General features: G+C 44.8%; 1 protein-coding gene across 2 annotated transcripts; it reads left to right on the forward strand.

Annotated features, from left to right (window-relative positions):
* The first annotated feature begins 7182 nt into the window (after window positions 1-7182).
* On the forward strand, window positions 7183-24455 carry TH (tyrosine hydroxylase). Of its 2 annotated transcripts, XM_027674239.1 has the most exons (13): window positions 7183-7307; window positions 11897-12100; window positions 15055-15229; window positions 15854-15942; window positions 16159-16226; window positions 17942-17992; window positions 18872-19017; window positions 19407-19542; window positions 19677-19746; window positions 20048-20104; window positions 20685-20780; window positions 20952-21085; window positions 23940-24455. In XM_027674239.1, exons 1-13 carry the CDS (start codon window positions 7218-7220, stop codon window positions 24097-24099), a joined length of 1476 nt encoding a protein of 491 aa, XP_027530040.1. In that variant the 5' UTR covers window positions 7183-7217; the 3' UTR covers window positions 24100-24455. The 2 variants fall into 2 exon arrangements, with proteins under 2 accessions (XP_027530040.1, XP_027530041.1); XM_027674240.1 differs by lacking the exon at window positions 20952-21085.
* Window positions 24456-25075: the final 620 nt, after the last annotated feature.

The following is a 25075-nucleotide window of genomic DNA, read 5'->3' on the forward strand; positions in this document are numbered from 1 at the left end:
GTTGGCAATAGGATAAGCCTATGCCAAATGTCCAAATAAGTGGATGTTTGATACTTGTAATAGTGTTTCTGATGTGTTCAGGCTGTTGTTTACCTGCACAACCTTTTTTTTTTCCCCAAGAAAAGCAAATTCACTGTCAAACTCAATGTTCAAAAATTCTTTGCCAGATCTCCATATGATAATTATGTTTCTTGAAGGTTTCTCCACCTCTCTGGGAGCTCCCAGAATCCTCTTCAATCTTTCTTTCCTTCTCAAAATGGCTGCATTTAATTAATTTTATTTTTAAAGGAAGCCAACTCTAGGAACTAGGAGTGAAATATTTGGTGCCACGCATTGGTAGTGGAGGAAAAGACCTGTTGCAATACACGTAGGCTACCTTTCTGCGCACAGGTGACATTCCCTGATGATCTTGTTAAAGAAATTGTCCACAAGTTGAAATACAGTGGGCCAGAGGTGTCAGCAGTTAATTTTACAACACCACAAAATGGCATGTTCCAAGAGATGGTGCATTTTATTCTGCCACCTGCTCCTGACTCTTTGCTTGCTGCCCACATTTCCAAAGAGAAAATTGCTTAAGTGCTTCCCCATTGATCTGAGACAAGATGGTTGTTTTGGATTCTGCAGCAGCAGATGAATCATCAATACAATATTTCTGAATTTTCACTCGCCTGTTCCAGGTGCATTTCCTGAAAGAGAGAGAGATTGTTGCTGTTTTGCTTCTGAAAACTCAGGGCTAAATTCTCAGTTCCTGGAGAAATGCTGTTTTACCCCTCCATCCAAGCAGCCTCTATTCCCTCTGAAAACCCTTTCCCCAAACTAATCACTATTTTGCTGGAAATTGGGTTATTTTCCTGTGAAAGTTTATTGCTGTAAAAGCTTCCCAGAATTCCATTTTCATTGTTGACCAATATGTGGAAATTCATGGATTTTGAGGCAAAATTTAAGCAGCATGAGTGCAAAATGTGTATCTGAATGTGGAGATTAAAACAGAGTTGTGAGACCAACCATCCCCTTGCTTCAAAACTGGAGGTGGAAGGACATTTTTTTTGGGTTATAGGAATATTCTCAGGTTTAGCTAAAGGCTAATCTGGCCTTCTGAAATGCAAAATCTCTGACACAGATGTTTGCATTTAGCTGTTGAGGGTATTGGCCTTGATCCTTAAGCCATTGGTTTGTATCTGTGGAGCAGATCTATCCTGTATAGAATGTTGTGAAAATGTAGTGGCACACACTGAGGCAAAAAATCATTGGAGGAGGTTGCAAAGCCCTACTCCATCTTCTCTAGGAAAGTGTATGTTCTGTGTTGGGGTTTTTGTTGTTGTTTTTGTTTTTGGTTTTTTTTAGTTGGTGGCTGTTTTGACTGCCTTGAAAGAGCAACCCCTGCAGTGGGACTCATGTCCCAGTGGTTGCCTCTGCAGTGAAGGGAATGGCAGAGCTTTTCTCCCAGAGTGGCACAAAACATCTCGCTGCCCTGACTGAGGAGCTAACCCATCTCTGCTGCTTGCAGCCCCCCTTCCCCAGAGCTCATCAGTTGTGAGAGAGCGTGAGCACAGAAGTCTGTGTTTTATAGATAATAGGAGGCTGTGAAGTTAAGAGGGAGGTGAGGATTTTAATTATCTCTTTTTTTTCCTTCCTGCTGCTGCCCCAGTCCTGGGGAGGCTGCAATGATGCGAAGGCCTGGGTTGTCATTATGGGTTATTAAACTCCTTTGTGGCACTTGGGGATGTTGAATGGAGCTGTGAAGGGAGAAGAGAAAAAAACATCTCTTGATGGAGCTGGCTAACCCCTCTATAATTGCTTCAAAATTACAGCAGACTGTAATTATTCATGCTGTGGAGGGGAAGAGGGAGAGAGGGTGGGTGGGTGGAAGAAAGAGCAGTGAGGGGGTCTGGGCACCCCACATGGCTGTCACGGTTGCCTTGGTTGTGATGGGTGATGACAACTCACCCTCACATCAGAATACACCGTCCCCTTCTTTGAGCCTTGGTGGGGCACTCTCATGGTGCAAACCCTGTCCCTGCAGATCCCTGGGCCACCAGAGAGAACCCCAACCCTTAGCAAGCTGCAAGTACCTTTGTCACTGATTTACCCTAGGACTTGCATTAAGACTACAGGCTGTTTCACAGATATCTCTTCAACTCCCACAATGAGGGATGGTAGTTGGGCAGATGGGGATTTTCTCTTGGTCCCCATACCTGAGGTGCTCAGGAATGGTGATTATTGTGAGCACTGCTTGAGGATGCACAGACTGACCACATGGATCCAGCCAAACACATTAATATCTTGTTTTTATCTCTGCACCACCAATCCTGCATCCAGTGGTAGATGAAATAAGCCTCCAGTGGACCAGCAGTGCTTTAAACCTTAACACCATGCCTGAATTATTTTTGGGTCTGCTTCACCCTTGAGGAAAGCACATTTAGAGCATCCCAGTTTTTGGGCTTTTCTATCTGGGGGCTAGTGCAGTGAAACAGTGTCAAACAGTGTTTGCTGTTTCCTATTTATGTCAGATTAATCCCTTAAAATGCACAGCTGGATACACATGGCACCCACACACATTCAAGGATGGTCACATGGTTGGAGTGTGAGAAACAAAGCAGTGATGAAAACCCGTCCGTCTGTTGTATTTCCTTCATAAAGCTTCCTAAGGCTCCTCTTCCTCATTAGCAAATCTAGTAATTTATTAAATATGACAAAAGCTGAGAAAAGCCTGGCTTGGTTTAATCAAATAGACTTACACACCACAGAAGTCAGGTCTGATATCAGCAGAACTTAAACATGGACCCAAACAGGTGGTTTATAGAGATGCACGAAGAGATGGAAATGTCCAAACTGTGGGTGTTGTCCAAAAAGGTGGGACTTTGCCTGGGAAGGACACAGGTGAAAAATATTCTGAACAGCTTTGCACTGGACTGTTTGGGAAAAAGTAATACGTGTCCTTTTTCAGCTGTGCTGGTAACTGCTCAGGACATCCACCTGCTGACCATTTTCCTGCCCAAAAGGAGAACCTGCTGCCACATGGTTTCTCCCACCTCACCTCCTCTGTTAGCTCCTTCCGGACAGGAGAACCAACCTGATCTTCCATTCTTTTCAGAAAGAAAAATTCTTACCATCCCTCATGGCAATCTGGAAGTTTTGCCCTTGGTTGCATGGAAAGCAGGACTTTGGCTCTGTGGAGCCTCCATGCTGGAGGCATTGTTTCTGTACAATGCAGAACTCTCATCACCAGACAGAGATAGGGGTGGCAGATTAGCAGGTCTTAAAGAAGAAGAGAGTGGTATGACTAAATGTCACCAGTATGAAGACAAGGGATTAAAAATTAAGGGCTTTGGGATGAGATAACTAAGTACAAACACTGATGAGCTTAAATAAAGTACTGGATTTCACAAGGGAAGAAACAACATGTAATGAGACAAAAACAAAACAGAAAATATATTAAAAGAAATTCCATTTATTCATACAATAATCTTGAAAACTTGTCTGATGTTATTGGCACATTCTAAAGCCTCTGTTTGTCAGAAGAGCTTTCATATGTGGTCTCTGAATATGTTACAGCCTGCAGGAAGGCTGAGTGGCTTGCTCTGTTCACGTATTTATTATTTTACAATTTTCTCAGTTCTTTACATGAACTGACATTTTAAAGCTACCCTTTCAGCAAATTGATTACAATTTGGATAAGTGGAACTTGTTTTGATGGTGGATTTTAGGTTTATCATCACTGGCAAATGCTGTTTTAAAGAAATCTTTCAACTAAGTTAGCAAAAATCATAGGTCTAGCAAAATGGTTTCTCTTTCTGATTTCACATAAGAAAATAAAATGAAGAAAAAGAGATTAAATTAATAGAATAATTTGAAATTCGTCTTTGTTCTAAAATTTAAGTGAAAACCTCAGACAAAAAGTGCTGAAATTCTATAGCCTACATGCTGTTTTAAAGGTAGTGCAAGCCAGAAGAATTCATGCGCAATTTAAACAGCTTTTGATAAATATATTCAAATACAATTCTTATAACTCTCCTCCTACTGAAGTCTCTTTTTTGCCCCCCAAATTAAATCCCAGTGAAGCTGGCCTAGTCTTGGCAAGGCCCTTCATTGACAATGTTCACATTTTAATGTATCACACCAGCAAATTATCTGAATAGTTTTAACTAAATATTCTGGAGTAGTTAGCCTAACTACAGCTTTCCACCCTTAATACCTTTGCATCTTCGTCCTAGACTGTCAAAAACCACCACTGCAGACATGACCTCACACGGCTGTAAAGCTGCATAGGAAACTTCTTCAGCAAAGCAAACAGGCAGTCTGCATATCACTCTCCTTTGCCTTTTTTTATATGTTAACTTTACTGGCATTAATGGAGTAACAGAATCCTGACTGAGGTCTCTTCACTGATGTCTAACATTAAAGACAGATTAGCTTTGTTTTTGTGGCCTCTTTTGGAGTTGATTGTTCTTCCTGCCAGTCTTCATAGATTATATTCAGATGACCAATATGATCTTAGTTTACTTTTACCTCATATATAAGAGGTCTCCTTCCAACATACTAGGAAGCACTAATAGCAGAGTGGATTCAGTCTCCCTAGGGCAAGACAATGGTGAAACCTAGGACAGATACCTGCTTGTTTGAAGGAGCTATGTCTGACCGTCCACTGACTTACTGCTTATTTTTAATTCTCCTAGTATCAGGAAGGGTACTAAAGATAAACTTAAAAACCCCCAAAAAACCCCCAAGAACTTTTGGTCTCTGGAGAGGACTAGCTCTCTTCAGCAGTAAAAAACAGGATGAACTGCAGTGATTCACTTCTATGGGATTGTCTGGGATGGGCATCCCTCTTCACACTCTGTGTCTGTGATTGGAGTAAGACAGAAATGTTCCAGCATGGGAATGAGCATCATACTGCTTGCAAGTCCAGTCTATGAGATTCCTGAGAAAACCTTGCTTCAAAAAAGTCAGGACAGAATGTGGAAACATGAGAGAGCATGAGTGGCAACCTGCATGAGATCCTAATCTTCTAGTGTTTCATGGAAGGATTAACTTCAGCGGGAGCTGGGTTATGTTTAAAATGATTGCTGACCTACAGTTATCCAGAAAACCCTTTGTTCCCTTTAACCGGTATGCAATCAAATCCTCAGCAGGTCAGAGAGCCTGGCTGTTAAAGATAGCTGTCACTCCTTAGGTGACAGCTGTCTCTTAGTGGCAGCGTGAAGCAATGATGAAGATCTTCTGTTCTGTGCACCTTGAAAGGTGCACCTCTAAAGGGTTGTGAACTGGTGCAGTGACAGCAAGCACAGCCAGGACACCTGGGTAAGGCAGCAGCATGGGACTGAGTACTGCTATCTCAGAGCTGTGCTCCCCACACACCAACCTGTCCTGCTACGGTGGTTCACCTCAGCCAGCAGCACAAAAATAAATCAGCCATAGGACTGTGCTAATTCACACACCCCAGCAAGAGAGTGTCCAAGGCCACTCCAGCAACTAGGAGGTGACTGAGTCTGAAATGCTGCTCCTTGACCAGCTTCTGGGTGGAAGTGGCGGTGGGGTGTCTCAGGACCTGCCCCTAAAATATTTTCCTAGAAGATCCTGCAACACCAGGCAGCATTACCCTCCATCAGTTTAGTAGGGTTTTGTCTTGTGTTTTGAGCATCCAGAGTTTAGCAGAGGGCAAATAGACAGTTTAGGAGACTCAGAGGGGATTAGGGATGAAATTAAAGCAAAAGCAAGGGCTGGTCTTAGCGCGTAAGGTGGTACCACATGGGAGGACGCAGAGGCTGGGGAGAGGGGAGCCCTGATGGCTGCTTAACTCATTCTTCTGGTTTTCACTGTACTGAACAGCAGTGCTGTCAGCACCTGCAATAAGAGATGTTCCGCGTGTCTTAAGATCCATTTTGGCTCACTACTGTATCAATCTTTAGCTGCTGCCAACTGCTTACTTCAGCTTCAACTTCTACCAACCAGCTTCCCAAGCTGCCTTGGTGGGGCTGGCAGTGTTGGTCGCACTGCCTGCTTCCTGGTGTTTGCAGGAGATGGCAAACATCAAGGGCTTTGCATCCTCAAGGAGGTCAATGGGTTGTTGATCCTTCAGGGCTTTTGGCACTGCAAAAATCATTGACATGCTGGCACGAACTCAGCTATCCTGCCACGTGAAGCACGAACCACCAACCCTAACCAGCTGTCAATGCTGTGGTCAGCAAGGTTGGGGGTGAGCTCTCTGGCAGTCACCTGGTAAAATGCTACCACATTCCCATCCACAGGGATTTGTGCCAGTCAGTGGCCTGTCACCAGGATGGTGGTGGCTCACACAAAGTGTGGCCACGCATTCCCACAATGCTTGTTTGGTTGGGACAGCTGCTGCAAATCCAATAGGAGAAAAAAAGCCAGTTTTACTTGTAGCAAGCAGAATCCTAGGATAGGTCCTGAGCTGTCACCCACTGTCACAGCCCCCGCTGTACGTGGGCATTCGGTCTATTAGGAATTACTACAAGAGGAGCAAAGCTTTTGGGAAGGGAGGACTGAGAGGGTTTTTCCAGGTTGTTTCCTCTAAAGCCTTTTTCATCTCTGAAGACTCAAATTCTGCTGTCCTGCTGTCAGAGTTACATGGCCGAATCAAGATCTGAGGTGACGGGGGAGCCCTGAAATGCACAGCGTTGTCAGAAGCTGGGCGCTGGGAGGTGCATGCGTGAGAACGGGATCCAGTCCCGCAGTTGCCTTAGGGGAATCAGTGTTATTTTCCTATTACTTTACTGCCTCGATGACAAGGCAAACAAGGGGAAAAAAGGGCTGGAGAGGGCTAAATCTCTTCCTTTTATTTCGTTCCTTTCACAGATCAAAATCCTTTCGTGCAACTCCCAAGCTGGGAAAGAAAATGTGTGGAAGAGAAACAGGTAACGAGAATGAGCTCTATCCAGAAATAGGAGGGAGAGCAAGGGAGGGATAAATTAGAGTAGAAATCTTTTGGATGCAGGCAAACAGGTGGGGGGTTGTCTGGTCTGTGAAGGCAGGGTGTCTGCAATCTTTGTAGCGATTAGATTTAATGGGACAGACACGTTTCTCTCCTTTGCATCCCCTCCTCCTCTCAGCCTGAGGGGGAGAAAGGAGGGAGGTGGTGATGGGGAGGTGGCAGGGGAAGAGAAGATTTGAAAGAGTCTTTGACGTCAGCCCTGCCCTATAAAAAGCTGGCAAGGAGCTGGAAAGCAGACAGCAGAGCTTGTGGAAGAGCAAAGATGCCAACCCCGAACATCTCCACCTCTGCAGCCAAAGGCTTCCGCAGGGCGGTGTCGGAGCTGGACTCCAAGCAAGCTGAGGCCATCATGGTAAGACAACTCTACCCCACTTCTTTCCCTCCCCCTCCAAAAACCACAACCTCTCCCATAGGTATAGGCAGAGGGAGGCAGAAATAGATGGACCAACATTGCCTTTGTGGGAGTTGGCCGACACAGGCACCTCCTGGCTCTTGTCTGGCAAAGGAAAATTACTCAAGCAGTTCTCTCTACATACTGGTACACGTGAAATGCAAACATTTAGGGGGGTGAAAACTTGAACTAATGCAACCCCCACCACCTCAGCCAAAAGTAAGGTGAATAACCCATAGACCTAAGGCAAGAATAGCAAGGAATCCCCAGTGTGAAAGGGAATTTGAAAATCTTAATGTTCTCCTAGTTTCAAGACATTATACTGCAGAGATTTCACCTGTTGTTGCATAATAAAAAAGTGGGGCTCTTGTTTTAGACAGCACACAAGGCACAGGCAGTATAACTAGTTTGTTCACTGCTGCTGTGTCCATAGTTTATCTCCCAGAACATCCTTTCCCCATTTCTGTTCCCAGTCTTCCCTGATGTGGTCTCAGCCCTATAGTTAGCCTGGGGAATGCTTCTGCACACACCAAATCTGAATCTGTTAGGGGAAGGAGAGGAAAACTTCCCAATGAGCTCTCAAATGCCTTTAAAAAGCCAAGCCTGGCCAACCCATTGGACTGGCTGTAGGGACAGGGACATTTCACCTCCTAACCCCAAAGCCTTGGCAGGCAGGACAAGCCTGAAGACCCCCAGCATGGGACAGTCTTGTGGGTCTGAGTTGTGTACCGGCTGCGGGTGATGCTGAGGGAGCCAGAGCAGCCAGTGGCAATGGGAGCACCAGAAGGGGACCCCCTGGGGATGCTGGGCAGGAGAAAACTCAGGAATAGAGATGTGTTAGGTAGCAGATGTGTTTGGCAGATATCTGCAGCATGACTCCAGCAGGTCAGTTATAGAGCTCCCCAGTTCCTTCCCCTATGCTTGCTGCCTTTTTCATCCACCCTTCTCTTAACCCTGTGCAATGCTCTGCCTTGCTAAAATCAGCCACTACATTGACAGACAGGTATTTTGGAGAGTGGAGTTTGCTGGGAAGGAAGGGAAACATTTAGGAAACAAGGAGGTAAAGTTGCCTTCTCTAATAAATGGAAATCAGGGAAGGCTTCCCGCTAACAGTCATTTTCATTCCGGCAAAATAACGAACACATAAGTGGTTCTTGAAAACCTGGTATTTTTCAAGTATTTGAGATGCTTGTTGAAATGCTCATCTGGAAAAGGGAAGAGTGTTTGGTTATTACACCCTCTGGGGTGCTGCTCCGTGTTTTATGGGAAATGGGCCACTGAACAGAGGCGCCAGAGGAATTCAGGTTCAACAGATGGGCTGACAGGAGTGTGGCAACCTGCTTGGGGTGAGCAGTTCCTCCAGCCTGGAGGGTACATAAAACTTCAGCCTGTGTTTGTGTCCCTTCTTTGAATAGAAATTTTCAGAAAAAAAACCCCAAACTAAAATTAAAACTTTAACATGTGAGGATTATTTGGAGAGTGAGATGCACGAAAAACTTTGTTCTTTGCTCTCATCTAGCACAGATCTCCACAATCCTGTCTCTTATTTTGCTGGCTTCCACCAGGCAAGAAGCATGACTGCATTTGCGTGTGACATTGTTCCTGGCCCTCGTGTTGTCAGTGGGACAATGGATATCAGCCACACAGCCCTTGCCCACCATCACACCACCTCCAGCAGATCTGAGGGGTTCCCTTGCCATTTTCCCCGAGGGACCAGCACTGTGCTCCAGGGGAAACTGTGCAAAATGGGGGGGGGGGGGGAACAGACCTTTGCAATCCCAGAACTTGTCTACAGCAGCAGGTATTTTATGTGTCAGCTGAGCCAGCCAAACATCAAACGCACACCGTGGAAAAATCTTTTGTTATATATGAAGTTTTTCTGCTGCTAATAGTTTTTGCAAGAGACCCTGGGACTGTAGCTGGAGCTGGGTTTGGTTACAGAGCACACAAACAGAGGTAGCCAGGAGACAGCCACTGGAGACAAACCAGCATGAAAGAGTGCCCAGGGAAGCAGGGGTAGGATGTTACTGTCCCCACATTGACGAGAGGGAAACAGTCTTTACAATCCTTCTTGCTTGCTGCAAATAATGAGCCAGGGGAAAAAACCAAAACAAAGTAACTCCAAACACAGTGTTTTACTTATTCTACTCAGGCTGGGCACTCTGAGTTTCAGTAAATTCAAAGACGGAAAAATGAACAAACCCTTCATAAGAGGCACAAACTAACCCTTCAAAAAAGGTGAATGATCATATCAGACTCGGGCCCTGATTAGGCAAATAAATGCTTTGCAAAATCAAATTACATTTCTCACTGTAGCCAGATATGCACTCAGGGAGCCAGTCTGCAAGGCAATTTGGAAATACCATACAATGGCACCTTCAGAAGAAAGAAAGGCATTTATCATAAGATCAGTTTGGCTATTATACATGCCACATTTCTAATTTCCAGCAAAAGAAGATAATACTCCAGTCAGCATAAATGTGAGGGGCAGAGGAGAGAAAGATGAGATGGGGAGTGTGCAGCCAGGCAGCTTCCACCTGCCAGAGGAGGCAGCAGGCAGCCAAATCCCTTCCAGCCCTCTTCTCCCAAGCAAAATTCAGAAATCAGCCTTTTACCAGTGTTTTTTTGTTTGTTTGTTTGGTTTTTTGTTTGTTTGTGGTTTTTTGGTTTTGTTTGGTTGGTTTTTTTAATTTACCACCTAAAACACCATGGAGCTAAGGAACTTACAGGACTCCTATACAGGGACTGAAGTCCCCCAGTCCTGCCTACCTGGGGCCACCCAGTCTCAGCACATATGTCTGAGTGGTTGAGGCTCCCTCTCATGGTGCAGCTTTCCAGCCTCGCCTTTTAAACTCCTCCAAGTTGGATTTCAACCTGATTTGCAGCCTAAATACGGGGTTATAATTTCCCTCCTCTCCTCTTCTCCACCCCATAAGTAAAATCCTCTGCCTCAGAGCACAGTGTGACAAAGCATCCTTAGGTATCATCACTGCCTGGCTTGGGGTCGCTGTGGAGACCATTTTCTGTGCCTGGCACGGGGCTGTTTGCCTGGCACGGGGCTGTTTGCCCTGCTTATTGCAGGCACTTTAAAGTAAATACTGGCTTAGCTTTAAACACTGTAGTGATGCAAAACACACGCCTAAAGCTGAGCACATGCTCACAAGGTTTTAAAAGTTATGGCTGAGGTTACTTTTTAGATGTCTGCTCTCTTTGGGCATGAATACCACCAACTTAGACAAGCAGCAATCTATGCTTATTTATTAGAAGGTGATTTTCTGTGCCATGAGGAATAAAGGGTGGATTGGCAAACATAATTTCAGAGGGGTATCTTTACTAAAAAAGATATCTTTACTAAAAAAGACAGAAATGCAGTGGCTGGTGCCTCGATGTGCTGCAGTTTTGAGGTTGCATTTAAAATGTTGGCTTTACACTGCTAAAGCATCCAAGAGGATTTTTACAGGAAACATTACTTACTGATAGTGGGCTTTGAAAATCAGAGAGAAAATGAGCTTAGTAGTCAATCAGGCTGCCTTTTTAAAAGGAAAACATTCTCAAAATTTTCACAAGGTAGGGAAAGCACTGCTTGGTTAGCATTTCTATCCCTTCAGAATATTTTCAATGTGACCAGAGGGAAAACTGCAGCCAATCCCACTCTGGTCCTTGTTCAGTGCTTACCCAGGTTTCTTTTAGCAAGTTCTGGGGGTTTGTCATCTGGTTTGTGTATTGAACACAGAAAATTGGAACCAGCTGAGCTGCCTCTAAATGGAAAACTGGTTGTAAAAAGACAAAGAACAAATAAGTCGGTATATGAGCTATTTGTATAACAAAAGAAATAGTGGTGATTGAAATAGTGTGTAGTTCACTATAAATATAAACGAGTGACCTAACATGACTTCAGGCACAGAGCTGCAGCATTTTAGGTTCAATTCCAAATAACAGAAATCTGCGGGAGTTTGTTTGGACAAAACAAATCTATAGATGAGTGGGAGGAATTTATTTTCTGGGGTATATGGATGTGGTTCCAATTACACTTCAGTGGGCAAGCATCCACTTAATATCAAAAGAAAATGTCACATTGGATCCTGGGAGCAGTTTAGTTAAGCTGCTCTGCTAATACACCTGCAAACAATTCATGTTTCCTGGCCAGGCACAGCTGTGGGCTTCAGCTGTCCCTCACAAAGTATCTTTTCACAGATGACTTCAGGTCTGTCTAGTGCCTCTCCACTTGAGTTCATCAGACACCTGAAAGCTATGTAAGATTGTTTATGATTTTTGTTTTTTGAAGGATATTGAAAACTGTTGCTAGGGAAGGTGAGGGGAGAAGCTCACTCTCCAATCATGTTAAAAAGATATTTTACACATATTTTTTCCAAAAGCTGCACATTTCCAAAAGTTCAGTTCTAAAACCTCAGTCCTCATCACCAGATCTTCCTCTACAAAGTCAAGCAAGTCAATACAACTTTTCCCTGCTTCCTCTGCTGAGATGCATTAGTCATATCTGATCCAGCTACTGGGGATGTCTCTGATCTCCCCTTCTGTTCTGCCTTCAGTCTCCACGGTTCATTGGAAGACGTCAAAGCCTCATTGAAGATGCCAGGAAGGAAAGAGAAGCTGCAGCTGCAGCTACTGATGCTGCAGAGTCTACAGAGACCATTGTATTTGAGGAGAAGGATGGGAGAGCCATGCTGAACCTCTTCTTCATGCTCAAGGGAGCCAAGACTTCACCACTGTCCCGTGTACTTAAAGTATTTGAGGTGAGTACCTAAACTGTTGTATGGTAGTCAAGGAATACACTTCAGGTTTCATGACTGTTCTGTGAGAAATATCACTTCAGCCTAATAAAAAAGAATTTGTCTAGGTCTGCCTACTGCAAATGATCAGTCTGATGTCCCCACAGTTATACTTTGCTCATACCCCAGTGTGCCCTCACTTGCCATCACTAAGAAAGAGGCATACCTATGTCTTGCAGTGCTGTTAAGCTCTGGGCTTAATTTTGCTTAATTATTGGATCCAACCACACAGGTTTACACTTCCAGTCCACACCCTTGTGGCATACTCTGACAACTCTCTCCACTGTTCAGCACTTCAACTTCATGTGAAGGGCTCTAATCCCACACTCAAAGCAAGCTGTGCACCCCGCCTGCCTGCAGACCAAACTCACCTTCCTTGTGGGTCAAGGCTTTAACAGTCTCTGAATGGCATTGACACGCTGGTCCTTGGTCAAATAGTTACAGGAACTACTTCACCCTGGGAGTAAAACTGGTATCTTGATTTCAAAATTTCCTCTCTACTTCAAGGATTAATTTGATTCACATGTTAAAGATTCTGTTTGATTCCTCCCCCTCCCCCCCTGAGATGCATCCTGTATATGCCTTTAATACCAAGGCAAGCTGCTAACTGAGGTTTTTCCCCCTAGCCAGCAATATATTGTTGCATTATATAGGATCTCGGTACCATGAATGGAAAGACTGGTTGTCTTTCCATTGGAAATAGTTGCTACCTATTTAAACAGTAATCAAAGCTTGCATATATCTAGTACATTTTCATCCAGAATGATTCAAAAGTGTTTTGCAAACTGAGGTTCTGAGATGTGTTTTATTCATGGTAATTTAATTTCACTGACTTCAGCAGTGATGGGAGAGGACAATTTGTTCCTAATAATCTGTTATGTGGCTTCTAAGGGGCCTCTGGAGGTCTCTAGTCCAACCTCCTGCTCAGAGCAGGTCCAGTCACAGCAGGTTGTTCAGGGCTTTATGCGCTGTACAGTAAACCCACTACTTAACAGCTGTCAACCTACAAAAAGTATACTTATCCTTTGGGGGATATTTCCCTGAAATTGTAGGGCATTCTACTTATTCATTGCCCATGTAGTATTATCTCTGATACTCTTATGAAAAATGTTTAAGTTCTTCAGCAATTACAAAATGTCTTGCATCGCCTCTAAAAAGACTGTTGCAAGACAAGCTGTTTTCTGGGAAACATATGGTTCTTGTCTCAAGACTGAAAGAATCCCTATGAAAAACTTAACAGACAAAACTCTTGGTGTTGCCATGACTGGGTTCTCCTTCCCAGAAGTGCACAGACAAAGCATGAAAAATCTATCAATGTAACATTCAACAGGCTGCTCAGTGGGTATGAAACAGATGTGTGGGCTCTTGTACTTGGTAGATTTTATGTTACCCTGCATTTAAACTCTGTAGTTTAAATAATTTCAAAACACCAAGAGAGAAGCTTGGGCAGCTTATGTTCAAATGTTGTTTGTTTCATCCTGGAGCAAAAAAGCTCTCTGAGCTTGTCACAGAGAGAGCTTTAAATATAATAAAAAGACAACCATGTCAAGCCCCAATAGAGGAAGATTCATTTCCCAGATCCCTCTGGCAATGCAGGTACAAGACATGAAAGCAGACAGGCATAATGACATTTGCCTCATCATGAGCCAGGCTTCAGGGAAGCTGGTTTCACTCTTCTCTATGTGTTACATGCAGCTAAAGCATAGGTAATGCAATCATAGCTGTCAGATTAATGCAAAGGTATCGATTGTTGAGGGGACAATGTAATAGTGAAGTTGGTAGGTACATTAAAAAACACAGTCCTAAATTTAATTTAGCTGTGGCATTGCATCTGTTCCTTCTCATCTTTTTGCCTCTGATTAACAAAAGAGATCATGTCCCTTCCTCTATCAAAGGTCTTGCAGGGACTTTGGAAAGGTTGGGTCATTGCCCAGGGACTTGGGCTTGTACTGCCAGTTTTCACTGAGCTAAAGAAAATATCCACAAATCTATTTGATTTTGAAAGACTACAGACTCCATTTTGTCTCCTTCTTAGTCCATGGAGGAATAACGAGCCCAAAGGACATCAGTTCTGATAGTGAGCCCACACTGAAGCTGCTGAGGGGGGGTCATGCGATCCCCGCGTTCAGCACCACGGCCAGCGCCGCACCGCCGGCCGCGCCCGGGCAGCCCCTTCACCCCCCACCACACCCCTCCAAACGCCACCTTGGTCTTGGGTGGGAGGTGGAAGGAAAGGGGCCCATGATAAGTGGCACTTTGCCACATCAACGATCTCGCTTGATGTGGTCTTCTTTGCCATTGTGGAAGTCTTCTGTTGGTACCTGTGACCAGCCCAAGTGGCTGCCTGTGCAGAAGGAAAAAGTGTGGAATTAACGGGTAAGTGTGTTTATACTGGAGGTGCGGGGGGGGGTGTGTACGAACTAAACGACAAGAGGGAATCCATCCCAGACTGGAATTGTTAAACCTGGAAAAGAGAAGGCTTTGACATGACCTAATTGCAACCTTCCAGTACCTGAAGGGGGCCTACAAGAAAGATGGAGGGGGACTATTTACAAGAGTATGTAGTGTCAGGACAAGGATAAATGTCTTCAAACTTAAAGAGAGTAGGTTTAGGTTGGATATTAGGAAAAAAATTACTGTAAGCATGGTGAGGCACTGGAACAGGTTGCCTAGAGAAGTTGTGGATGCCCCATCCCTGGGAGTGTTAAAGGGTCAAGTTGGATGGAGCTCTGAGTAACCTGGTCTAGTGAAAGCTGTCTCTGCCCATGACAGGGGGTTTGCAAGTAGTTGATCTTTAAGGTTCCTTCCAACTCAAACCATTCTGATTCTATGTATCCATATGGACATCTTTGGGTAGCAGCAGGAGGTGTTTCAAGTGTTGCTTCATGGTTTTGTTCTTCCTTTCCATGTCCCAAAAGACATTTGAAGCTAAAATTCACCACCTGGAGACCAGGCTTAGCCGAAAGGCCCGTGAAGGGACTGCTGAACTGGAATACTTTGTGCGCTGTGAAGTCCACAGCTCTGACCTCAACACTTTCATTAGCTCCATCAAGAGGGTAGCAGAAGATGTGAGGACCACTAAGGAAGACAAATGTAAGGAACTTACAAACTGTTTCACTTGTGAGGAGAGGCTGAGCTCTCCCTGTTGATAAAGGGTGGAGATTTTGTTATTCCCACTAAAGGGAAAGGGCTACTGTATGCTGAATCTCAGTAAACCAGAAAAGACTGCCTCTGGGACACCTGAATCCTGAAAGCCACTTCCCTCCTTGTCCATTTCTCAACAGACTCCATTGTTCATAGCCCATTCTTCTGGTAACAGATCAAAAAAATAGAATTAGGAGATTGAATTTCTTGCTTGTTCACACCTCTCCTAATGAGCTCTCCATCCCTACTCCAGTGTAATGTGAAGTCTAGAATCTTTCAGTAAAATCCAATTTTCATCTCCTTCTTTATTTTTGTCACAAAATACTCTGCTGAGAGATGGGCAGGAAGTCGTGAGATGCAGATCATGACATTAGACATGACTCTAGAACAAAGACCATTTAGATGGTGGAATTACTGCCCAGAAGGCACAGCTGTGCCATGTGCTGTTTGTTGTGTGTGTGCATTTGGCACACGAGATCAGATGTATCTTACTCCCCCTCACAACCCCTTCTTATTACGGAATGCTCCATCTTGACTTCCACAGGCAGATTGTGACTTTCTCTCTCCCCACAGTTCACTGGTTTCCCAGAAAAATCTGTGAATTGGACAAGTGCCACCATTTGGTCACCAAGTTTGACCCTGACTTGGATCTGGATCACCCGGTGAGTTAGTCTGTATGGGCACACCCTCATACTGAACTCCTGAGTTGTCCCACAGAAGCAGGGAGTTGGAGAACACCTATTAGTGCAGCTGATCAGTCAACTACAGTGAGAATGCCACCTTGAGAGAAGTTTCTCCAGCCAGTGATGAACTTTCTTGCATGAGAAATTTTAGTAACTGATTAAAAATCCTGTCTCTGTTCCTATTTGCCATCACAGGGCTACTCTGACCAAGTATATCGCCAGAGAAGGAAATCAATAGCAGAGATTGCTTTTCACTATAAGCAGTAAGTCTCTTTCCTAACATTCATGAAGGGATAACGACATGTCAATAAACCTGTTGGGAAGTCATTGTACTACATTTTTGACACTTTTTTTATGTTTTGTCTCCCCATTCAGCCTTTCCAGCTCCTTTTGTGTCTCTCTTCTCTCTATTCATTCCAATATTTTCTTAATTAAAAAATATCTGTTTTCATTAATTCATACATCAATACAGATATAATAAGAATAAACTTCCTGCACAAAAAAGCCACATCCATCAGATCTGAAACTTAATTTTGAAATGTAGCATCTCTTTTAGAATGGCAGCTAGTTTTGACTTCAGTGTTTCAACTACTGGAAAAGCTACCACATGCTCAGAAAACTTGTTCTAATGCTTCACTGGAACCCTTGTTCCAATGAACAATGTGAAAAAATGTGAGTTTTCTTTCTAAACTGTTCTTTGATAGCTTTAGCTTTTACCCAGTGGATCATACATGCCTTTCATCTGCTAGATAAAACACTGCTATCGGAGATTTTTTTTTTTTTTGCTATGAGGGTATTTATAGACTAAATGGTTCACCTCCAAACTCTGTCTGATAAATTAAATAGATTCCAGTAACGTTTTCAACATTGTCTTATGTAGATTTAAGACTATTCCTACTTAATACTTCTGATATATGCAGTGATAGGACTCCATCTGTTCACTACAACATCAAACAGAGCTCTAATATTCAGTTAGGTTTGTAAAATATTCCCTAGATCCTATTCAGTGACACTGCCTTTCACCGTAGCATTCTCTCTGAACAGGACTTCAGGTGTAGATGAGCTGTGCTCACTGTAGTGAGCTGTGCTGAAAGCAGACTACAGCAATTACATGGATCACCTTCTTCAGCTACCCCTGCAATTGGTGAGACGCCAGCACGGTTTTCATGTTCTTTGCTGATTTGAAGCCCAGAATATGGACACTGAAGTTTTTATCCTGTATGAATACTAGGTGCACAGAAAGTCACTGTGCCAACAAATGACACAGGAATAAACACTGTCCTAAGATGATGCACCAATTTGCAATGTCTTCTCTTACATCTCACCTGCAGGTTAGTATTTATGAGCCACTGTGTAGTGTCTCTTCAGGCTGTTAATGGAAAAGGAACTATGTTTTTACACTGTAATATATGAATACTTCACTTGTTCAAATAGAGAATAGGAAGACAGGAAATACAATTGCTAACTATGACGAGAAAAAGCAAAATTGTCAGTCTTCTTTAGTGCCCACTTACATCAATGTTAAGATTTTCCATTCTTGCCATCCATAATATTACTGACAATATATTTTTCTGCAGTTCAAATGCATTTAGCTTTCCTTCTTAGCTCATTTTATTTCCCAGCTGGTAGCTCATTCTTGGAGCCACCAGCTCCCTGAATTTCAGGCACATGAAATGAATTTATTTTCACACAGTTGTTTTTGTTGTTTTTTTTTCTGGTAAATGTTGTTCCTGCTAAACTCTTGCTCATCCCTTGATCATTTATAATCTGACTAGACTAACGCTTTTCTTCGTGTCTATGTACTTGTTGCACCTGTACAAAAGACCCAGTACTAAGGCTTTGCCTTTCCTGTCACTCCCTCGTTTGGTTTAAAGAAGATTGATGAACATCATGCAGAGCTTCTCCAAAGTGCTTCCTTCTCGAAGGGAAGAGGAGCCTGGCATGTGCTCTGCTCAGTAATGGTGCATTTGCCTTGCAGTGGGGACCCAATCCCTCACGTGGAGTACACAGCGGAGGAGATCGCTACCTGGTGAGTGCTGATTTGATCAGGGATATTTATTGGCTTCACCACTAGAAGCTGGGAATCAAAACCCAAACGGTTAGGGTGTGGCCTCTTGAAAAATGTATCAGGAGCACAAGCATCTTACTTAATAGCTTGTTGTAAAAGCCAGTAACACATTGCATGGCATTTTATGGTAGGGCCACATCCGGGAGAGCAAGCTACCTCCGAAACAGTGATGCTCTGTCTCCTCCTTTCTTGGGGCTGCATCAACAGCACTTTCACACTGCAGCCCCCAGGAGCCTCCAAAGGAGCTTCCCCAGAGAGCAAGGTAGATAATTTAGAGTCCCACTTCTCTAAGAGTCCTGACTTAGTAGCAGCCTCCAAACAAAGAGCAGTTATCATAGGTGCAGAAAGAAGAGTCCAGTGGGGAATATCTGCATGGTACCTCCCTGGCCTCACTTAGGAAAACACTTCCTTTGAGGATGATTTTTTCCAGGAGCGTTGCTGCAGGAATGTCTCTGAAAACAAGGCCAACTCATATGAGCTGAGTACACAGGCTTCTCAACAAGGTCATCTCCTGGTTCTATTGACTGTCTTCACAGTGCAACTTCAGAAGTTTACCTATTGGGAATATTTTAATTCCAGTTAATACCTTTTATACAATTTCCTGACCTTCAAGTCAGAAATAGGTCTGTGCAGATGTAGCTGCTGCCTTTGCAGGCTCATTTGATGTGTGTCTGTATGTTTACATAGCCCTATCAATGTGCAGAGATATAGACTTAGTGGTGGAGAAAGGCAAAAGGACAAGGAGCCTAGAGGCCTGGGTCCCTGGTAGTGCATAACACTATGACAGGAGAGGACTAGACACATCAAGCCACTGAATGAATGCCACCTCTTATCCTGAAGGAAGGAGGTGTACAGCACCCTGAAGAGCTTGTACCCTACCCATGCCTGCAAGGAGTACCTTGAAGCTTTCAGTCTACTGGAGAAATTCTGTGGCTACAATGAGAACAACATCCCTCAGCTGGAGGAGGTTTCCCGCTTCCTGAAAGGTGAGTATGAGCCTGGAGGACCCAGGTTCAGGGTCTGCCAGGACTCCAGCATGGTGGTGGCAGCTACAGATGACAGCCTGAACCCAAAGGAGAAGAGTGTGAGCTGAGATTTTGGAGGAGAGCTGGTGGTTTTTGCATTGCCCACAGAGGAGAGTGGTAGATCCCAAATGGTGGAGATTGCAGCTAAACACAGTGGGCTGCAATTGAAGGTCAAGCTCACAGTCAAATGATCCCACTGAACAGCTAAAGAGCAGATGTTGTTCCCTAGTAGGAGCAAATAAATTAGATTTGGCATAAAAGAAGCCCTTTAGTTTCCGGTGCTGAGAACACAGGACGTCAGCACAGCCCATGGGCCATGCTCCTCACAGCGATGGTATGTGCTGTTTCAGAGAGGACTGGCTTCCAGCTCCGGCCGGTGGCTGGCTTGTTGTCAGCACGGGACTTCCTCGCCAGCCTGGCCTTCCGCGTCTTCCAGTGCACGCAGTACATCCGCCACGCGTCCTCGCCCATGCACTCCCCCGAGCCGTGAGTATTGCCTGGCCCCCATGGCCTCCCCCTCCTGCATCTCTCACCTGGCTGGCAATTACCCTTTCTCCCCATCGGACACACTCTGTCGGCTGCTGACTGTGTTTTCCTCCTTTCTGCCCTCACATCTGCAGGGATTGCTGTCACGAGCTGCTGGGGCACGTCCCGATGCTGGCTGACAAGACATTTGCCCAGTTCTCTCAGGTAAGGTGGCCATCTGCTTTCTCACCCCTGAGAGAGCGGAGCACAAGGTGGGATCCCAAACCCCAGTGTTGCCACCTAAACCCTTCTTGTTCTTATTAAACATGATGTTCCAGTGATGGACTGAGAACACTAATACTAACTCTGCAGCAAAGCATTTTCAGTCTGAGCACAATGAAGTCCCATCAGATGCATGGCACAGCAGGACAGCAATATCTGTTGTCTCAAAGCAATAAAACAGAGAAATAAATGTATAAGGCCTGCAGACCAAATCTGATGTTTGCCCCTTCCCTTCTTTTCCTAGGACATTGGGCTGGCATCTCTGGGAGCAACTGATGAAGAAATTGAGAAACTAGCAACGGTAAGTTTATATCTTTGCTGAATGGTGGCCCAACCCCTCCAGCAGCATTTCTGTGGTATCAAGGGGACAGGTTCAGCCTGATGCTCCAAGATATGCAGGCTCGGAGCCCCCACCTGAGCTGCCCCAGCCCTGCTCTTTTCACGATGACTGTGCAGAGCAGAGATCAGTTTAACAGCAGAGCTTGCTTGCACATTAACCCAGTTTTCTCGGGCACCAGTAGTATCACCAAGCATCGTATTTCTAACAGCAGCACTGCTGGAACTCTTTGGGATGGGATTAAATGACATCCACTTCCTTTGGCTCTCCCTCAGCAAGGTGACCTATTCTGCTCCAAGGGCACCAAACACCAGCATCACACAGCAGCTGGGTGCACAGGGGACAAGCCCAGGGATGCAGACTCCATCTGTCCTGGTGTCCTGGTGTAAACTTAGTTTAGCACTTTTCTCTGGCAGCAAAGGGTGCAGGCACCTGTTCCTTTAAATAGCCCCAGACCCTGGCTGTGATGTAAGGGCTCAGAAGTGATAGGGAGATGAAGATGACGAGCTGTATCCTCCAGGAGTTTTCCCTTTTCCTTTCACAGCTTTACTGGTTTACAGTGGAGTTTGGGCTCTGCAGACAGAATGGAATAGTCAAAGCCTACGGAGCCGGGCTCCTGTCTTCCTACGGGGAGCTCATAGTAAGTCCCAGCATAATTTGCCTCTCTGCTCTAGACCCTATAGAGCAAAACACCTTCTGTTTCAGCACCTCTACAATGACTTTACCCAATCTGTTCTCCACCTTTGTTTACCCCATATGTGCCCTCCAATCCCCTTAGTTTCATGCTGCCATTTTTCTGCTGTGTTCATAGCACTCCTTGTCAGATGAACCAGAGGTGCGGGATTTTGACCCTGATGCTGCTGCTGTTCAGCCCTACCAGGACCAGAACTACCAACCTGTTTATTTTGTGTCTGAAAGCTTCAGTGATGCCAAAAATAAACTGAGGTAGGACTGGACAGTGAGAGAGACCCAAATAGAAGGAAATTAAAATATAATATACTGAGATAGGAGTTGACAGTATGGCTGCTTTCAGTTCAAGTTCTCAGAAGAACTCTGGAAACTCTTGTCAGGTCTTTAAAGGTTAAGTGATTCTCCAGTTCCTGTGGGGTCCAAAGAGCCCCTACAAAATCTGCTGGACTCAAGGTCTTGGATGTGGAGCAGTGGGCTGGAATGAAAGGCATTCTTGGGGATAAGATTGAGGGAGCAAGAGAAGGGACAGATCTAGCTAGTCTGCCTGTTTCTCACAGGCAGCAGCTACAGACTATCTCCAGTTGCCAGGGGAGGCCAAGCAACATAACAGAGGGCTGATGGTCCAGAAATTGGAGACCCAAACCACCCACCAGGACCACCTCTGCTACCTTGCTGCAGAAGGGCCAAGTGGTATAGGTCAGGTACTGGCTGTCCTTCACGGGAGCATCTTGCCAGCATGTGTCTTTCTGAAACACGGGCTTCTGCATCATGTAAAAGTTTGCTCTGTGGGTGAAAGTTTTAGGAAAATGGTGAAGGAAAATGCTCAAAATGGTGGCATTCTCTGAATTTTGGATGTAGTAAGATGTTTGTCTTTCCGAGCAGCTGTTGTGCAACTTACCCATTTATTATTCAATCAGGAAAAAGACCTAAACAGGCAGGAGAAAATACAAACCCACAAAAACAACCAAACTCAGGCATCATTAGTAGCTCATACACAAACAAAAAAGATTTGCTTGGCTTGGATAGATTCATCCAGGGGGAAAAAAGGAACTTTTTCCTCCTAGGGTTAGCAAACACCAGATAACATCCCACACGTGTAAATGTGTTTCCCCATCCCATGGGACTGTGAACAGGATGGTAAAGGCCAGCTCTACCTATGGTCATCTGATTAAAAGAGCATTTTCTTGGTCATACTGAGAATTGCCTACAGGGGAAAAGCTCAGTCCCTTAATATTTGATTGACAGAGGAAAACTTTGCCTGTACCGTTTTCATCTTAGCTTAGGAAAGAGACAGGATGAGGTAAACATGATGTACATGACTTTGCAGTTCCTTCAAGAGGGGTATTTAATATAAATTAAGAGGACTGCTATATTTTAACTTCTACTTTTATTACCCTCACTTGCACTGTTCACACAACCTGGGGTCCAGCTGCTCCAAAGCAAGCACACACTAGGCTGCTTTAAAAAAAAGCAACTGCTGCCTAATGAGTCATTTTCTTGCATTTAAAAAGGAAATATACACCACATACACAACCAAGATTAGGCTAGAGGGTCTTGACTGTGGCAAGCTTGATTGTGACTGTAAATGATCCTCTTTAAAGAGCTCAGAGACCACACAGATGTTTCCCTCTGAGGTGAAAACATTAAAGCATCTGCATCTTTTGCATTACTGGCAGCTGCCACCACGGACCTGACTATCAATGCTATCCCTCAAGAAAAACCTCTTTTCTCGGAAAGGGTACACCCCCCCAGTGCCCTTCCAAGCACCTCTGTCATATTTATATGCTTCAAAAGGTGTCAAGTGATCACACCCACGCTGGAAGGCAAGTTTCTAGCCATTAGCAGCTGTGCTATGAGTCATGGTTGTGGCTGATGGCATTAAGAAGAGAGGTGAGCTGGACCTTGCCTGGTGGAACTGAGATAAACCACATCTTTCAGGAGATGGACAATGTGAATATGCAGGAAACCCCTTCATTTGCACGTTTTTGCTGTTTTCCTGCAAGAATGGCAGCTCCCTGCCAGCGTTAGCCTGCACCTTGGACCTTTTTGCCCCTTGGCCCTATGTGTTGTGTTTTCCCCCAAACCCTTGCAATTCCAGACTAAGCACGAAGTATCAGCTAGAGGAACATCTGCCTCCGTCTGGGAAAGGGCTGTGCTTCCCCGAGCCCTGTGCCAGAGCAGACCTGTGGTAGCCACAAGAGGGTAGCCTAAGCTAAGCAATTCAGGAGCGAAAGGGTGAAGCCTCTGCAGAGGCAAGGATCATGCCTGTTGCTATTGCTGTTTGCACCCTCATCTTCCCAGGCCTTTCCAGCATGAGATTGTAGCCATGAGTACCTAAATATAAACTCCCAGCTCTATATTTACATAGCCCCCAAATTAAAAAACCCTACCTTGTCAAGTATACAAATCTTAGCATTGGAAGCGAATGTGGGCAACTCTGGGGAAACCTTACCCTTGACTTGCTTTCACTTGACCATGTAATTCTCCATTAGAAAAGTACCAACAAGGTCTTGCTGTTGAGAGATATCAGGTGAAGTCAAGTTCATCACTGAGATCTAGGCTGCAGTTAGCTTTTTGTATGGTAGTGCAGCTTTGCTCAAGCACAAGTCTCTGGTGATGCTGTTCTCATCCTCTAGCTCAGGTCTGAGGCACTGCCTGTCAAATCTATCCTTAAGATGACACACAGCTAGTTTCCCCCTCCCCAAGTAGAGATTAGTCAATAAATGAATGTCAGAAAGGATTTAGTAATATAATACTATAATACCACGGGCTTTCCCTGCAATTAGCTTCTAAATCTCCTTGGCAATTCGTGAAAAAGTGGAGCTGACCACTTCAGTGTACCCTCTGATTTGGTACAAGCTCATGTGTTCAGCCCACAGAAACTCACAGGCATACTCATGGTTTTCCTTGATGAACAGAAGGGATTTCAACTACTGCTATAGTCCTGTGGAACTGGAAAGGTGGGAAACCAGAGCTTTTGTGCTAACCTGGAAACTCTGCCTAAAGGAGGCATTAACCTGTTGTGATCTTCCTGCATAACTGGTGGTGGGTAGGAGGGAGACTCAGAATCCATCTCTTGTACCCAGCTGTCTGCACCCTTCCCTTGCAGGAGCTATGCAGCACATATCAAGCGGCCCTTCTCAGTGAAATACGAGCCCTACACCCACAGCATCGAGCTCCTGGACAGCCCTCAGATGATCTGTCACTCCCTGGAGAGCGTAAGGGATGAGCTTCACTCGCTGATTAATGCACTCAATGTTATCAGTTAATACAAGAACTGAGCTATTTCCGTCCCTTCTTCCCTCTCAGCCCCAAACGTGCCCGCTCTGCCTTCACCCAGTTCCCATCTGATAATTCCTGTCTTCTCCAAACATTTGCACTGCTGCCTGTCACCATGCAACCCCAACAGCTTTCCACTTTTGTATGTAGGGCCAGCTGGGAGGAGGGCAGCGGGATGGACCCAAGGCTTGTTGGCTTTTTGGGTAGCTTTTCTATTGACTGCTGGAAGAGTCTTAGCAGAGACAAAAAGCATGGTCAAGCTAAACAGTTGAAATCAAGAGCTGTGTGCTGGGCTTCTGAGTGCAAGGAAGAGGGAAAAAAATCTTCCTTATTAAAAAACAAAAAAAAAAAAGAAAAAAGGAGAGAGAGACATGTTTTGTTGGTTTCTTGGTTTTGAGGTTTTTTTGGTTCATTTTTGGGTTTTTGTTTTGGTTTTTTTGTTTGTTTCTTTTGTGGGTTTTTTTTTCCAATTTGAGAGAATAAATTAATCTGCTTTCTTTTTATCCCCAAAGCAACTTCATGAATGACCCTCAGTCCCCACCATATCCTGCCTCTTATAGCCTCATACATTTGTGAAATCCAGAGCCGCTCCAGAACCTGAACCAATTCTGTGAGTTTTGAAATTTCAGCTCCCAGCCTCCCCTCAGTTTCTTGCACAGGGGGATGCCTAGGCACAAACCCCTGGGCTGTGCCCCACCCAGCTGCAATCAGCATTGTTGCTTGCTTGAACCTCTAAACTGATCTACGCCAGGAGTTTTCTCTGGCACAGAGCAGCCCTGACCTACCTGTATCCCCCCCAGCACAAACACCACCGAACAATCCCTGGCCACTCCAGAGCAGAGCATGGACACCCCCTTCAGGCTCTCTTTTAGAAGCTCCCACAGCACGCAGTGCTGAAGAGCCCAGCTGCCATTCTTCACCGCAGGTAGTAATCACAGCTATTGATGTTCATTCGTGCTGGTGGCC

The sequence above is a fragment of the Neopelma chrysocephalum genome, unplaced genomic scaffold (genome assembly GCF_003984885.1).
Source record: "Neopelma chrysocephalum unplaced genomic scaffold, ASM398488v2 Primary Assembly neopelma1_24, whole genome shotgun sequence".
NCBI classification, from domain to species: domain Eukaryota; kingdom Metazoa; phylum Chordata; class Aves; order Passeriformes; family Pipridae; genus Neopelma; species Neopelma chrysocephalum.